The following is an 18,434-nucleotide window of genomic DNA, read 5'->3' as shown; positions in this document are numbered from 1 at the left end:
ATTAAAATAAAAGTTTACCACGATCTTTCAAAGAATACGTGTAGCCCTGATGATTTTACATTATGACGTCATTATCCTCTTATTAGCCAATCATTTTCGAAGACCACATTATAATTAAATTATGCCTTATTTAGTTTAATTCAACGTGATGCTATCGGTCACTCCAAATGACGGCGAAGATCTGTTTTAAGAATTAGGACAAATTTGTTTATATCTAGTTGATGACGTCATGTTGCATTCGTGTTCGTTCACTTAGCCAATCCAGTGCGAGTAATTATACAGATTTGAGGACCATAGAATATTATTATTTGTAAGGATTTTAATTATCTTAAACTTCAGTTGGACACTGTTCCACATCAACAATAAAGAAAAAGACTGAATTTTCTTGAAGAATTCTTGAAGAATAAAATTATATATGTTAAATACTGACTTCAGTTGTATATTAAGTACTTTGGAATTAAGGTTAAGGAGAGATTCCTCTCTCCTTAACATTAATTGGTAATTAATAATCGGACTTATCGGAGCCTACCTCTGCAAGTAAACTGTTCTATATATTCTTTATGTAGCCCGCTGCATTTTTGCTGGCAATTTCTGGTGCAATTTCAGAATAATTTTCATAGTGAAATATAAAGGCCTATCATAAGCAAAAGCTGTATTATAGGAATTATGTGTTTGCCCTACTTGACGTTTTATCGTATTGCATACTCAGTACATTCCCAACTACTTGAGAAAAAATAAATTCGCAAGTGATTTGGGTGGGAATAGAACCCATGCACAGTATTGTTTTGATCTCTGTATCATTGAAATGAAAGGATTATTGTGATCGTAAGTTTCATAATGAGTAATTTAACATTGTAATTGACTTCGATATTTGTCTAGATTGGACAGAGACATCACCACAGACAGTCAGTGTTGGTCAAGGTTCCTAGTTTTTGATTCCCAATACCGTTCCTGTCCTCCTTGGCCGAAGTTACGGAAGGCGCCCTGTCCCGAGGCGGACTGCCCAATTAGAATGCGTCTGATATGAAATTATTGTTATAACGATTATTTCCCAATGCTTTTGTCAATCAATTCAAAATAATCTTCGTAGTTGAGATTATTAGCAAAAACAGTGAACTGTTTTGATTTTGTGTCTCAGGACTTATTATTGTGATCGTTTTTGTAGCAACTAAATATTTTTCAATATAATTTTCAGTGTTTTTTTTTTTTTTTTTTTTGTGCAGTAATAGATATACAGCATACATATTAAACTTCTGCACTCTCATATACATGTCCGCGAAGGAGGTACGGAAGGCACCCTGAGACGACCAGTATAGGCCTATCTCTCATTTCCATAGAGCTATAATAAGAACTAAGCTCTGCACGGTCATTTCAATCGTCAAGCGTCATGCCGCCCCCTATTGGTCACACAATTATCTTTGGGGTGGTGGTGGCGGTATTTCTAAACTTTAGAAAGTATGTTTGCAAAATCACGACAGGAGGAGAATGTCAAAGATGAAAGTGCAGGATTTGCCAACTGAAGTGGTATAAAATTCATTGCTGGTTATGTCTGTTTCATGTAATTATGTTCTATGTATATTTTAGTGATGGTTAGAGTGATAATTAACTTGATTTAACATACACTAGCCTAGTGCTAGGTCAAGTACTTGAGTGTGTGGGAGCTGGGGTGGAGCTAGACCTATCTATCCTCTGTAGGCTGTATCCCGCTCTTTTATATAGAGTCTAGGCTAGAGTAATGCCACTCACTGGCTAGCCAAAGGTCCTTAAATAAAAAACTGGACATGATCTTTGACTGTACCACCAACACAAGTATCAAGTAAGGCCTAGAGTGGTCTCACTAAAAGGGGCACATAGCATTTACACCACACAAGTCAGTGACATTTATCTTCATAATTATTAAATTAAGTCCATGTAAGGCCACGAGAATGAAAGTTGTCGGTTTGCATCCGAAAAATTTGAGGCATTTTTTCATTTTTCATTATTTTTTTATAAATGCTGTCCACAAGCCACGGCATTGGTAATTTTACATTTATTCCCAAGAAACAATGCTTACAGTCATAAATGTACACTAGCCTATAAAACAGATCCTTTTCTACATTTAAGACCTCTTTAAACATATGAGATTTCCAGAAAGATCGGTTTGACCCGTAAATGACCTCAGCCGTGATCGGCGGTCATGGTGCGATGTGGCCAGGTCTGCCTTCGCTCTGTGTTCGCGACCAGTGATCAGTGATGAATAGATCGTTTTTCTGTCTGTTTACGGCTTAGAAAGTCCGTTTTTTAAAACGAAGTATATTACATACATATATGTCATCATGATGATGACATAATTAATGTCGAAATATTGAATACCAACACGATGGCGTGTATTTCAATACTTGGAGTATGTATTATACTTTCTTAATCTGATTCTTTCCTATCTAATTAAGCCACCCATTGTTTTAAGTTTTCCATGTTTTATTTTTGTTTGCAATAAATCTCAAATGGCAATGGTCATAAGAACTCGGACCAGATCTCCCAAAATTGACTTTTTCCAACTTGGGACCTCGGAACTCATCACTTTACATTGAGGGCAGCATTCAGTTAAATTTTGCATATGTCATAATGCTGCCAATTAATACTGTATGGCAGTCAATTCAGGGGCATAGATAGGCAAGATTTGGCGTGGCATGAAGGAGGGAGTTTGAAACGGGCTGGGGGTGCGAAAATTTAGATTGCGGAACTAAATCCGTATTCAGTTTTGTATATTAACCCAATCAGTGGAACTAATTTGCTGCCATTTTCCCCGTCTCCCCCAGCCTACTCCCATGCATTGCCATCATTGCTTGAAAAAAGAAGACATAAAGACCTCCAAAATATGTGCAGTAATGTTCCTTTTTTTTAAGGGCAACCACTATTTATATTTGTGGGAAGTTTTCTTAATTGGTTCTGAAATAATAATTGTTTTTACAATGTTGATTATTGTTATATAATCAGCTAATTTACCAAGATTATGTGCTCACTGTATTTTGTTACATTCTTGTTTGTTAGGAGGAGCCTGCTAGTGACTAGATGGCTTCAAAGAAAATTCAAAGAATTGGACTTCCTAAGAGTGTGGAGCTTAGTTTGTTGAAGTGCAATGTGATTACATGTCATGTAAGTATCTTTATTGGTATGATATGGTAATATGCAATTCATGCTCGAAAAATCAAAGATGTTACATAATATTTTAAAAAAGGTAACAAGCGTACAGTACATATAGTATATATCTATCAGTGACTTGGTAGTTTAAGCTCTCTCTAGACTAACATATTTTATTTGACAGAAACATGACATACCTAAATATGGTTTGACCACATATAGGCACATCATGACTATTACTTTTTAAAGTGCTATTTATTTACTCATTTATTTGTTTGTTTATTTATATATTAATTAATTTTTTTTAAATTTTTTATCTTTATTTATTTTATTTTTTTTTTCACTTGTCAGTTTGTTTAGCATGCCTGCCACAAGCTATGCCTTCTTCAAATCATTTACCTTGATTTTCATTTTACTGTTTTTTTTTCAACTTATAATAAAAATAAATGTTACTTTGATTGATTGATTGATATATGTGGACATACAACAGTTTTTTTTTTCAAATAAATTTGATAGTGTAGAGAGAGTTTTGACACTGTCTCGTCTTGTGGAGGATACTGACACGTTTGTAATCAGTGTATAATTGACCTTCCCGGAGTTTTAATCAAACTTAACAACTGACCAATCAGAACAGACCCAGGAATATGCATACTGTACGTCTCACAAACACACGTGTTGTCTCACAAAATCAACAATAAGAGGCTGGCCTTAGTGTGAAAGTCTTTTATATATTGCTGTTGAATGCTTCTAGTTGGTGCTTTTTTTGTCACTATGATTTGATTGCTATATATTATTTTTACATCTTTTGAACAGGGATACCGTGGTACAGTTAATGTACTCAGTGGTATAATTGTGGGTGGAGAAGTGGGGTGAGATGGGAGAGGTAGATGTGGGTGCTTAATTGCTCTGAGCACCATATTTTTTCTTAATTAAAACTTCTTGTTTTACACAATCCAAGAACCCTCACAAATGGATGTAATTCATGTTGAAGAAGGAAAAGAAAGTGCGGAAATTTAGGCATTTTATTTTTTTTCAAATCTCACTGAACACCTTTCTTCTGTTTGATCATTCCGTATTTTGATATAAAATATTGAAAATTTAAGTACAGATTTAGAATTTTAATGCAACAAAGTGTAAAAAAACAATTTTAAATAAATTATCATTTTATTAAGATATTATTGTTTTATTATTGTGAATTTTTTATTTATAGATATATTTGTTATTATTTACTGTTGTGGAAGCAGTTTGGCACTTTGGAAATGGTTTGGGTTCCCAACCTGGAGGTTAGCGGGTCAATCCTTTGCTATGCGTTTTGCTTGTGTTTTTGAGCAAGGCACTTTATCTACATTGCTTCAGTCTACCCAGCTATATCAGTGGATGCCAGCAAACTTATGCAAGTAACTTGCGGTGAACCAGCGTCCCACCCAGAGGGAGCATCTTCACACTCCATCTGTTTTATGCTACAGAAACTGGGGATAAGCTCCGGCCCCTATGGGCCCTAGTGGCTCGGTTAGGATTTACTGTTTACTGTAGTATTTCAGTTAGTATTCTTTTAATATCTTCTTTTTAAACATGACTGTTTTCTCCCTGCAGGATCTGCTTTGCAAGAATTCCGTAGAGTTGCTGTCCATTCTAGGTGTTGGTTTAAGACAAGTGGAAGAGACGGTACTTGCTGTCAGTGAAGCTTGCACCCCTAGAGTCCAAACGGTCAGTAAATTATCATAGATCCTTCTTTCCTTATCTCTCTCTTTGTTTTTCTTAAATTTTTTGAGTTACAGACATATCCGAATATTTATCAATTACAATTTTGTCTACTATTGCAAATAAGATTGATTTGATTAAGTCACTAGGAATTATTTCTTCTATTCAGATATTTTTGCAAGTGTTTAAAATATCTAAAAAGTCAATGATTAGACAGGAAGCTAATCAGTATGTCAACTTAAATAATTTAATACCATTGATTCTATATTACTAAATCTTTAAATGCATATTTTACATGCAGGCCATATAAAATTTCTAATACAGAGTTTATGAATCGATTTTATGTAATCTACATCTTTCGAGAGAATTATGAGAAGAAAGAAAATATTGTAAGTTAAACCGTATAGAATCTTAAAAAAAGTTACGGAAGGGAGTTATGATGCCATTTGTCAGGACGTGCCCTGTCTTTAATTGCAGGCAACAAATCAGAAAATGTAATGCAACACCACATTTTGTTTTCAGTATAGCCTTTAGTATGTCTGATAATTTCCGTACTATCTATATCAGTTTCATTTCTCCAAGGTGTAAATTTACCGGGCCAGTCCATCCAACTCCCTTATGATTTTTTTATTTAGTCTCTGCCACCGGGTGACATGAAGTTCAGACATATCAAGAACCTGGTTGATCAATGTATGATACATTATAAAACAGTTTGGATATTTTCCCAGTTCTGCTGAGAAAGTTATTTGTAGTTATTAAACACTTTTTATTTGTATCTATTAAACACTTTTATTTATCATTTAAGCTTTTTTTATTCAGTGTGTAGCTATTCAGTGACTAGCACTGCTTTCCAAAGAAGCCCTGGAACATACAGTAAATATAGCGTAAATATAGCAAAAATATACAGAAATGTACAAATTAAAAATAATGATACAGAAGACTGTGTCTTCCTGTCTGTTTTCTTCTTGTCATTGTTTGGGCTTTACCACTCCCTTGTGCATAGTATTCTTTTGAATATATTTTGCCACTTGTCTATGGAGTATTTTAATAATAATGTTTCCTTTAATTTTTTTGAAATCTCAGTTTATAGATAGTTTATATTCTTTATATTCTATATATTTTTGATATTTGAAATAAAAGTGATCTTGAAGAAAAAAAAGTTAAAACCTATTAACAGAAAGAGAATTTTTACGAAATGATGTGTGAGAAAGATTGTTCCAAAGATGAGCAGCTTTGTTTTTTCTTTGTGATGCCCTACATGTGCTAGATAAAGCCATGACCTTGGTTTTATGTTACATTCTTTTTTATTGTTTCTGAATAAAGAACGAACGATAATTTGTTTGTAAATTCAATCTGTTCATTTTTCTGACAGTTGCAATCAAGAGAAGTTTTTTGGTTTTGTTTTAATTTTTGAATTTTTCTATGAAGCTCTGTTTATGTAATCATAGAACGAAAGTGATCCATAGAGAAAGATGCAGACATAAGAAACCCAATCATTCATTATTTTTCCAGGCCCTACAGCTGAAGAAGAAGATCAATACAGACCGGCCTAGTTTCATAAAAACGTCTCTCACTAGCTTAGACACTGCTCTGCATGGAGGACTTCCCGTAGGCACCATTACAGAGGTATATCTTAATATACTGTATATGCAGATACACCAAGGCAAATATATCCTCACATACTATAAAAACACACTGGGGTTAATATGCCTGTCTTCTTGAAATTGCAGGGTTGTTAATTTCTCAGAATCAAATATTTATTTTCTTTACATTTACGGGGATACTTGGAAGGATTGGAAGTATCCCTCAGTTGGGACCTATCACCCCCTTTAAACCCCCTTTAAACATACAGTAATTCTTTCCCATGGATGCCTGTCATTCCAAAGCAGTATTCCTACATAAACCTCTGCCATTTGTAAGACTTTCAAATCCCCAGTTGGAGGGGAATTCCCTCTCCCAGCTCCTTCTACCTATTAGGAACTCTTGCAAGGTTAGAGTTTCAATCCTGATGCATTTGCTGTTGTCATTAGGCAAAGGAATCTACAATTGTGTTTCTCTACCTAGCATTATAAATAGGCACCTGGGGTACACTAATGTCTACTATAATACCTGAAAAAATTGAGCCACCGATGCCATGTTGGGGAACCCAAGTGACATACCAGTTTAGACAAGTTTCTTTTTGGTATTTAATTATTGTTAAAAATAACGATTCTTGCAATAATTTTTTTTAATAAATAAAAAATTTAAAGTAAGGATTTTAACAACACTAATTTAACAAATGTCATCAAAAGCTTGACTGGACTTGTACGTCAGTTTAGTGTTGCAAATGGCACCGGTGGCTTCTCTAAAACAAGCCAATGAGCAATCGTGCTATTATAATAGTGACCTGGTAAGATTTGAACATCCTATGTTGTATGTATTTGTTCAGTGAGTGCTGAATATTCATGATCTTGTTTGAATATTCATGACTATGAATACACTCTGATAGGTCAAAAAAGGTTGCACATTGTGAATGAATATTGTGTCTAATGAACAGGTCTGAAATCCTGTATAAATGCCAAGCATTACAAAATTATATATAATCAATCCATAAGGCTTATATCTCTAAAATTATTTTCTTACAGCTTATTTCCCTTTGCCATCAATCAAGTATTCTGTGTATTTAGATTGCAGGCCCGTCTGGATGTGGAAAGACTCAGTTCTGCATGATGCTAGGTGTGCAGGCAACGATGGGAGCAGACAGGGGCGGCTTGAACGGAGCAGTTGCTTACATCGATACAGAATCTGCATTCAGTGCCACAAGGTTTGTCAGAATGACATCACATCATGACCATACATAGGCATATCATGACTATATATGGGCATGCCTACAATATTCAATGGACTTTTTCGCTAAACCACGCCCTTTGGATACTGTTGCTAAGCTCCCACAAAACAACAGTGTGAAAACATACGCAAAGACGTGCGTGTGTGCGTGTGTTGGACAACACATGTGTTCGCGAGATGTGTATTCCTGGCCCTGTTCTGATTGGTCAGTTGTAAAGTTTAATTGACACTCCGAAGGTCTATTATCGTAATTGTTTCCCTCCAATATTTTCAATTCAGCTCTCGACATAAAATAAACAATTGTAATCGAGGTGAAGGAAATCCAGTAAAATTTCACCAGTTTAGTCTTGTAGTAATTTGTAGTTGTCTAGCGTATCTTCCTTGTTGTCATTATTTACCTCTGCTCGTACTTCAACTCATCTTTTACTTTAGTGATAAATCACTAGCCTGTGGATCAAGACACTACTGTTGTCCATATTTGGTAATAATAAGAATATATATATTTTTTTATTTAATGGGTAGTTAAAAGGTAATACTGTTATACTTGCCAGTATTGGCATGCACCCATGCATCATGGGATAGATCCTTCATTCGTCAACATCAACAAACCGCACAAAACTGAAACAAATGATTATTTCATGGTCACTATAAAAATGATGAAATAATAAAATAAAAATGAAATAAAAATGAAATAATAATTAAGCTTAAAGCACCTGATTTTTTTAACTCCAAACCTTTGAAGCAGAAATGTTTTTTTGTTGTGAAATTGTCAGCTTTTTTTTGGTGTAATATTGTGTTTGGTCTCAGGGCGCGTAGTTGTGAAAAAACAAACCAAGCATACTGTTTAGATTATATACTGACACAATGCTCACAGCCCCCAGCTGGAATTATTTTCGCAGAGGAATCGATGTGCGGCAATTTTCATCATTGTGATGATCGTCATCATCTGTAGCAACATCACCTTCATCATCATATCATTACCATCATCACCATCATCCTTGTCATCATCATCATAGTTATCCTTATCATCATAATCGTATTTATTGTCCTTTGGCTGTGGAGCAGGCAACCACAGGCTTCCTCCCTGAATAGCGATCGAGTAATTTGATTTACTTATGCCCTTCTCATCTTCCGCTAGACGTTAATGTTATGCAAATTGAAACAGACATTCTTAAGGTGGGTGCCCTCAGAATGCCATACAAATGTAGAAGAAAAATCATAACCTCTGTCTGTAATGCTGTACGGATAAACCTAAAGTTAATAAAACCGATTTTATGTTCAAATATATGTATTTCAATAGAGTAAAGGAGATAAAAGGCTGCCTGTGCTATGAGCAACTATTAAATATGGATAATGCATATAAAAAGACATTTTAATTAATTATATTATATTTTCTATATTATATTCTATATTATATTTTATGATCTAACTCCATCCCCAGTTGTCAGACACATAGCAAGAGTTGACAGGGTTGCAAAGCTGGGGCTGGATTTATCAAACTAGAATTCAGCTTAAATTCGTCTTCCGTTTTTTGCTTAAGTCAGATTTATCAATATTGCTTTAGCTTAAAACTTGCTTAAAATTAAAAAGTCGACTGTACGCATGCGCCATCTAAGACGATTTTTAAGGTGAGATTGTGCCAAGATGGTTTGATAAATCTGCTTAGGATATTTGCTTGGGGACATCTTAACTATTTTGACTTATGACATTTGCTAAGCAGAGATTGATAAATCCCGGGCCAGGGCCCTTATGCTGATGTGTAAACTTATTTTGAGATCATACAGTGGGGTATGTAGGCAACTAGTAATAATTGGAACCAGCAAAAATGTAATAAAAAATTGTTAATTAAAACAGATCAAATATGTTACCAACTTTGAATGAGTCGCAGGTCAAAATGATTTAGTTTTCTCTGATACAGACGTTTTACTAATTCACGAAAATTGTATATTTCTTATTAAATTGATTACCAGCCAGTATTCACATAGAGTAGTTAAGAAGTCATAATTTTATTTTACACAATAATAATAATAATAATAATATTAATAATTAATAATAATAATAATGATTAGTATGGATTTATAGAGCACATAATGCATAAAGCGTGTATGCGATTGACCTGTTGTTTTGAGCTTTAATGCCTACTCCTTTGTGTGGTTAGCCATTGACTCCGTAGAGTTCATCCGCCTTCTGTTCAGCTGTTGTTATTGCTGCAGGGTGACGATAACACCCTCCCACTTCAGAGACCGGTTGCTAAAGACCACAAAATGGGGTTGTCGGATTAGTCGCCAACGGCGGCTCGACCGGATGCGGTGTAATGAAAAACAACTGGTAGTAGGCAAAACATAAAGCAAGTTTCTGTACAGTATGGCAACCAAATTAAAAAAAATTTTTCTGGTTGTAATTTTTATATATGTATCTAACTTAACCTAGTTGCCAGTCACAAATTTTTCACAAGTGTACAAACAGTACACTAGGGGGGGGGGGACACTTTTACATGCAATATTAAAATAATAGATGTTTATGACCAATTATAAAGCAACCATGGATATAATAGACATATATTTTGCATCCAAGGACAGAACAAAAATGGAGAATGGTTTTATATCTCTTTCAGAGGAGAGGGAGGGAATACTGTTTGTACACTTGAAAAAATAAATAAATAACCATTTCAAAATATGAAATTATATTTTAAAGGTTTTTATTTATCTTAATACTGACAGAGTATCATAAACCCATAAATGTTCTGTCTATTGAACACCCCTATCAAATAATAGAGCAAGTCACTAGTTGTGAAACCATGCAACCTTCCTCATTTCTTCCCACACAGTGAGATGCGAATAATGAGAACATGGAGTTACTGAATCGTAGTTTAAAAGGACAAATAAATTAAGCATTAGTTAGTTGTAGTCTATGAAATTGTATTTTGTGATTGTATCATCAACTTTTTAATTAATCTCTAAATAACTTTAATTGTGGTTACTTTTAATTGATTCTTAATGGTTTTTGATAGACTATGAAATTGTTATTTTGTGATTGTATCATCAACTTCTATATTAATCTCTAATAACTCTGGGGCCCAATACAAAAATTGTTAATTTATCACCCTCGCCAGCATGTCTTCTATGGTAGTGAAAAAAAAATTGGAAAATTTATATTTTATTTATTTATTTTTTTTAATTTTTAAAAAATGTTTTTAGTAAATAGTAGATATTGTTTGCATTATCTCAATCATGTATTTTACTTTGAATATTAATGCACCAGCAAACAACCCAAGGGTAATATTTGGCTTTAGAAAAATAAAAATAGAAAGCCTCCCGATCTCATTGGACCTAATGGTTGTTACTTTTAATTGTTTATTAATTTTTTACAGGCAGATCTTTCTTGAAAATGTATGATATTGTTATTACATTATATTATTTTAAATATTTGTGTCATTGTTATTATTTTATCATTTTGTTGGTATTGTTGTTATTATTATTATTATTAATATTATGGATGCCTTTGTGGTTCATCATTTAGATCTAATTTAGTTCTGTAAAATATTTGTGGTGTTGAAGAATCTACCTTCGCCTTTGTTGAGCATTTTGGGTACCTTGTGACAAATATGATCCCACTTATGTTGCCGAGCAATTTGTTAGACATTGAAACCCACAACATTTTAAATTTGCTCATTTAATTTTTTAAATTTTTTTATTTCTTGTGGCAAAGCCACCTTTATTTGTCACAAATGCATAAATCAAATCACAAATGTTAAATAAAAAAGCAACAAGGAAAAGAAATTAATAATAATTGCTAATTTAAAATTGTATTATAATATTATCAAGTTAACACATAAAAATTTATATAATCAGTAGCAAGTTTTAAAGTGAATAAGGGCCAAAAATCCTGAATTTCTTCTAAAACATTTCAACATTAAAATGTTACTCATATTTAACTACAGTAGAACTCCTTTCTTTGGGACACCCCTATAATTAAGGGGACACTTTTTGGCTGTAAAGTCAGGGAAATGTATGTTTTTACACTATGACCAATCCATATTCATAAGTGTCCCCATAGGTGTTCTACTGTAGTATAGTCAACAGCCATTATCATTGCCTTTCTTTATAGCCCCTCAATAGAAAAGGAGGCATGTACACACAAGTTAAGAAAATATTAAAAAGTGTAGAAATGTGTAAAATTATATTAATTCATATTTTATATAATAGGTTGTTTATTTCCAATGAGAGACATGTCAGAGTTTTTAGTTATATTTATTTTAAAACATTTTTACTATAAAAATACTTAATTTAGTTACCAGCCAAATAAAAGATGCAAATACATGCAATATTGGAACAGTATTTTTATTCATTAATTTATAAGGAAATTCTGTTTTTGTTCTAAGTTATAAGCTTACTTTTTATATTTAGCCTATTATTTATTTTTAAATTGTATTTCATTCATTTTTAGCTTATATATAAAATGAAAGAAAATCCAAACACTGAATGTTATTTGTATCTGTTTTAAAAATGCAAACTACCAAAATAAATTCATAAAAATTATTTTTAAAATTAACTTCTTGAAGTAACATAAACATTATCAACTTAATTAGTGTATTAAAAAAAATGTTACCCATCATTTTATAGCTAAAAATGATAGACACATTTCCAGTCACTGGAAGTGTTTTATTTTTATCATAATCAGGGTACAAATTTTTCTAATTCAATAATTTCTATGCTCAAGTTAATAATTTTTATGTTACTGCAAGTAAGCCGAGACAGTTGATTTCATAATTAATGTCTATAATTTTTTTTTTGCCATTTACAAGGGACAATACATCTTTAACACACCACAGATATTTGTTTCTGAAGAAATTAAGTGTTGTCATATTTGTCAGGTTCTAATCAAAGTATCAAGTGTTTGTCACTTATCATTTTAGGATTGTTGACATTGATTTTATGTTGTGTACCTTTGATAATGGTCATTGAGTGATTAATTATCTACAAAATTGTTTCAAAATGATATTTCAGTTTTAACTCATTGAAATAATGCACACCAAGTGAATTGATCCTCTCGCATTGCTACGGTTACCTCTCCACAGATTGGTGCAAATTGCAAGAAGCAAGTATCCGCGGTATTTCACGACTGATGAGATGTTCATGAGACTTGTCAACAATGTGCATATTTATCAAGAGACCACTTGTAGTTCATTACTGAACCGGTGAGGGCGCTATAACATATTTCCATTAACACGCACACAAAACACACATGCAATTATTTTTTGATGATCAATCTAACTTCGATTTTTATGTTGCGTGGCTTGATTCCGATCACCTTATTTGCTGCGCCGATGTATCCGACAGACATAAATACCCTTTTTTTTAGCATTCAGAATTTACAGAATGCAACACTACACCTGATATATTTGTTTGATCGCACAATTTATTTGCTAAAGATGTAGGTTGCTAATGTAATGGCTGCCTGCAATACATTTGGTTAATGTACAAATAGCAACCTCCTTCCACGAGCAACACATTCACACTGTCTTAAGTCGAAGCAATAACCAATGATATATAGCCTATTCATTACACCTAAAGGTTTTTACTATCCTTCAATCGGTACTACATCTTTTTCATAAGTAACTTGCAGATGGTGGGTAGCGAAATTCAGTGACTTGAGGTACGTGTGATATTGAAGTATATAGCAGTTGATAGAAACGACATGGCCTAGATCTTGTTGAGGATACATGATTAATCAAGCAGGATGTTTTATGAAGATGTAACCTAAAATATAACATTATTTATTCGTAACAGAATGAAAGAGAGATAAATTAAGCTACACATCAAATGTTAGGTTTGCGGATTTTATAATAATATTTTGTTTCCTATTCACAACACACGTCCGGAAATTCTGTACATACACTTATGTACTTATGCTTGTCATGTATAGAGCATCATACAAAAGACTCGAAGCATGTCACATTAGTATGGTTGTCATTGGATCACATGGAACACTCATACTCTCCTCCCTAAGGAATCATCCATAATGTTGCAGATAATAATGAGCACATTGGTATGCAAACCTACAAGGTATCCACAAGTACTGCTCTGTGGAGATAGTCTTTGTGGATGTGCCTTGCCCCAGGGAACAAATAAGTTGTTTAACTTGAACCCTTGATCTTTTGAGTAGAAGCCAGGAGCCTAACTGCCATGCCATGTGCTTCTTTAAAAAAAATAAATTGAAAGAGGTAATAATAAAAAATTGATGGTATTTTTGGATAGTTGACCATGGACGTAAGCACCTTTACCTTTGTACCATCAGCTAAGGTCCTATCCACTTTCTGAATTTCCTAGAACCATCTGTTAGTCCATTAATAATGCAATTAAAGAACAATTTGTTGTTCATGAAAACCACCTTTGACCTAATTTAATAAGGATTTATTGTTTTTTTGTGTGTGTATGTATGTATATATATATATATATATGTGTGTGTATATGTGTGTGTGTGTATATAATTTTATATATATGAATATTATATTTTTAATTATATAAATATCTGTTAATATCGATGCATACCGTTTTTCAAGTGCGTATTATTCAGAGGCTGTACATGAATTTAATTGTGATCTCCCATGATTCATAGTGTTAAATTTATGTGTTTAAGTTGGCAGTTGTGTGCATATCATGTAAGTGGCCCAGCTTATTTACGATATATTGAAGTTGAAATATGGCATGCATTTTAGGCAATATTAGCTAAAGCAGAGAATGAAATTGAAGAACACATGCATATGTGAGAACATACTATACAAAATAAACACTATATATGTACTCTCCATATACGGCAGTATTCATATTCAATTTTATTTTAAAACCTCTGAAATCGAGAGATTAAATACATAAAAATATGAAACGCATCAGTATACATTAATATCAAGCTATAAAACCATTTCACATAAATATGATAATGAAATATATAGTTATGGTAATAATTTATTCATTTTTATGCACATATAAGGTATTTACCAGGCATAAAGTCATGAGGAAAAAAAATCATTAACTAATATTAATAAATGTAAATTATTTTAATATTGGTGGTTATTAATAGTAATAAAATGCATGAAAATATGAAACATTCATTTAAATAACATCACACAATATTAAACTACAAAAATATTTCACAAATAAAATAATGAAATATATTATTTGTAATAATAATAATAATAATAATAATTTTTTATGTTATATCAAAGATATAATACAAAGCATAAAATCATAAGGAAAGAAAAATTATTAATGAATAATATTAATTGTAATTTTCATTTAAAATTTTTTCTTAATAATAATAGAGAAAAAAATACTTGAAAATATTAAACATTTACATGAATATCAAACTAGAAAAATATTTCACATAAATAAAATAATGAAATATATTATTACCAATAATTATTAATTTTTTATGCATATAAAGATATTTACAAAGCATAAATTTATGAGGAAAGAAAAATTATTAATGAATAATATTAATAACTAAATTATCATTTAAAATTGATGGTTATTAATAGTAGCTTTAAAGGTAACTTGAGATGAAGGCAGAAGTCGTGTATCATGCTTACATGCTGCTAATGTCGAAATTATTAATGACAGTAGTAACGATTATGAAGAATATTTATATTATTATCACTATCATTCAAGGCCTCTCTAAAAATGCACGTTATATAAACTTTTAACTTCAGCCGTATGCAGCATGTCACTTCGCTATGACATTACATAGTAAATTAATTAGTGTTGATGATGATATAAATATATATTATGGTTACATAGACAAGAATTCAAATATGTGATGCAGATGAAACTATATAATAGTCAGCATTAGTATAAGCCAAGTTTCACTCATTTGACAAAAATTATGTGAAGCAAGATGTGGAAAGAAACATAATTCACGAAGTTTCTATGTCGCTGATGTTCCCACTCATTCGCTGTAATTGATCACTCTGTCATGTCATGTGTTATTATAGTTATAGTTCGCCTGCTCCTGAAGTATCTTTAATGATAATAATCTAAATCAATATGCTATTGGTATTAATATTATTAATTTTTTAAATTGGTAGTCAGAGATATGTTAATGAGATACGGTAGTAAAATGTCTAGTACAGTATCATTGAAATATTTTGTTTTTTAAAGAGAGTCATAAATTTCCTGTGATTTCGACATGTTGATATCATAAATAATGTTGGGCCCAAATTATAATGTAACTTAGGCGAGACTTTTTATGCCGTCTTTCGCGAACTGATTTTTTAAAGATCGTCAGAGGAGGGCAAAAAACAAATAAAAATAAAATTTAGTTTTATTATTTAGCAAATTGTTTTGCTAAAAACAACCAGACAGAGAAGAAAATATAAATAACATTTTATTGGTGAATGTAAACAGTGTATTATGGGATGGTTAAATGCTTGAAATTGATAAAATCATGAGGAAACATGCATGTTTTATTTTTGGAGATTTCAAGGCAGTGGTGGGCATAATAAAAATAAAGAAAGATTTTTTTTCTGTATTTTCCATTTTTTGGTGGTGGTGGGTGCGCTAATTAGCCAAAAATAAAATTGTATTTTATTTGAAATTACCATTATCGGCGGGCGGTGGGTTCGCTTAAAAAGGTATAGAAAAAGTCCTCCTTATATACATTAATTCAATCTCTCATTTAAAAACTTTTTTTTTTGTTATTAATAGTAATGTTCCAAGAATAAAACCAAGTAAACATACATACTTACTACGCAAATTATTTGAAGTTGTTATTGGCGTTATTCTTATTGATGTTTGACTTTCGTGGTTACTATTGCTATTGTTAGCATTGCTGTTTTGTAGTATCACCTCCAGCAAAATAAAATCCTCAAATAACTTTAGAGCAACTGAAACAGAAAGTTAAAAAAGGATTAATCTTTTTTTCTGTTAAAAATTAAACATCCTGTATTCTATATAATATGATTGGCTATGGGAGCTATGTATACAATAGACTTGTTGAGTGTCACAATGTGTCATATGCATAAAAAAAAAAACCAGCCCTTGAATTATATGTAGTGTGTACGTGTATTCAAAACGCATTACACATGTTCTTTTAAACACAATTTTGCTAAGTACCTCGGAGATAAATTCATGTGTATGTATAATATCACATATGGCTAATTATCTATCAACTTGCAATTCTTACTGTCGAATTTTTCTTCCCAGGGAATTTTATAAAGTGGATTGCCTAACAATCAGTCTAACAAGATGCTACTTAAAAAATCATAAAACTATTTCGTACTAGACATTCACGGATGGAAATTTGTTAACTGCTTGTTTGCTTAAAGCATCTGAACAACATTTAATCGCAGAAGCATCTTATGGCGTTCACAAACAATAAACGGAGGAAATTGGATGCTATTTTAAATTATTATGCAGAGGACGGAATGCTAAACAGAAGCAGTGAATTACGGCAATTTACCAACAAAAATAATCATATTTTCTGCACAGGTATTTTACTATTAGCATGTTTATACTTGAAAATTATGCGATAATCATTGTTATTAACCCAATTAAAACTGTACGCTAAACAGGAATCTGAATTCCTCAGAAAATTCAACACACCATTTATAGGATATACGACCCTACCCTGGCGTACTACAGCGATTAATGTTGCTTGTGTCAAGAAAAATAATCCACTTTTTGCGCAGATATTTCCGTATTAACATGTTCATACTTAAAAATTATGTGATAATCATTGTTATTGACCCAATTAAAACTGTGCGCTGAACTGGAACTGGACATACGACTCAACCTGCGGGCGTACTACAGTGATTCATGTTGCTTGTGTCAGGCAAAGACACCAAAAGTAGACTCACAATCGTAGTTCTAAACTATTTGAATGCTTTGTTTTGTAGATTAAAAATGTGGTACCAAAAATATTAAAGATTAGCACCTCTGTGTGTGTGTGTGGGGATGGGGGTGGTGGAAGTGGCAATACTGTTACATGGGCAAGAAAGGAGACAGTATTGGTTAATGGGCTGGGAAAGGCTTCCGGTGGCATCATGGGATAGTCCTATTCTGTTGTCATGCTATTCTTATGAAGATGAAATGTTTTTACTTTTTTTCATGTCAGTGCCTGGCATTCATCTGTATAACTCTTATGTTCAATCATATGTATTGTTTCCTGCTTGAAATATCTCTTTCTATATGACCTCTATCAGGTCAGTCTCCAAATTCTTAGAATCTTTACTGTTGAGAAATTCATATTAAATTTTATTGTTAGTGATCTTTTATGGTATATGTCGATGTTGTTTTCATCATCCATAATTAATTTATGTTCTGTCATTAAACCTCTTATCAAGGTCAAAGAATTAGGTTTATGCTGCAAAGTATTTATAGCCATATAAAAATTTGTGAAACATATTTTAGATTTTGTATTTCAATGTTAACGTTTTTTATTAATAAATTTAGCACACACAGATTTTATATATGTAATAAAGCAAAAAAGGATATATATATTTGTTTTATGTTCGGACTGCACAAATTGCTTATTGTGATGGTAGGAACTTAGCATATTTAATTTCCAATACAAAATACTTAACGTTTCTAAGAATACTTGTAGGGGCGCCCTCTGTTTGATGGTTAATGGTTAATGGTTTTTAATTTATAGAGCGCAAAATACAAAAAGTCTCTAAGCGCTATCAGGCAAGTGTAAAGATGGAACGGAAACCAAAACCACAAAATAAAAAGAAGTGAAATTTGAATACCATGCCAGCACCCAAACCGAAGTATGGGGATACGCCCTCATCG

General features: G+C 32.3%; 1 protein-coding gene across 4 annotated transcripts in view; it reads left to right on the top strand.

The window, feature by feature from the left end:
• Positions 1-1,421: 1,421 nt before the first annotated feature.
• Positions 1,422-18,434, top strand: part of LOC117105846 (DNA repair protein RAD51 homolog 2-like) — a 25,544-nt gene continuing 8,531 nt past the window's right edge. The window contains exons 1-6 of one of the 4 annotated variants that reach the window (XM_033247156.1): positions 1,422-1,558; positions 3,031-3,120; positions 4,714-4,827; positions 6,334-6,447; positions 7,488-7,624; positions 12,725-12,844. In XM_033247156.1, the coding sequence (XP_033103047.1) occupies positions 3,052-3,120; positions 4,714-4,827; positions 6,334-6,447; positions 7,488-7,624; positions 12,725-12,844 (554 nt within the window). In that variant the 5' untranslated portion in view covers positions 1,422-1,558; positions 3,031-3,051. Of the gene's footprint in view, positions 1,559-3,030; positions 3,136-4,713; positions 4,828-6,333; positions 6,448-7,487; positions 7,625-12,724; positions 12,845-18,434 lie in introns of all 4 variants that reach the window. The other 3 variants (XM_033247154.1, XM_033247157.1, XM_033247155.1) reach the window with 3 other exon arrangements.

Source organism: Anneissia japonica, unplaced genomic scaffold, assembly GCF_011630105.1.
Source record: "Anneissia japonica isolate Jap-2015-1 unplaced genomic scaffold, ASM1163010v1 scaffold287754_len4335492_cov202, whole genome shotgun sequence".
Taxonomy (NCBI): Eukaryota; Metazoa; Echinodermata; class Crinoidea; order Comatulida; family Comatulidae; genus Anneissia; species Anneissia japonica.
Note: the sequence above shows the minus strand (reverse complement) of the source record. Positions and strands in the feature narration are given on the sequence as shown.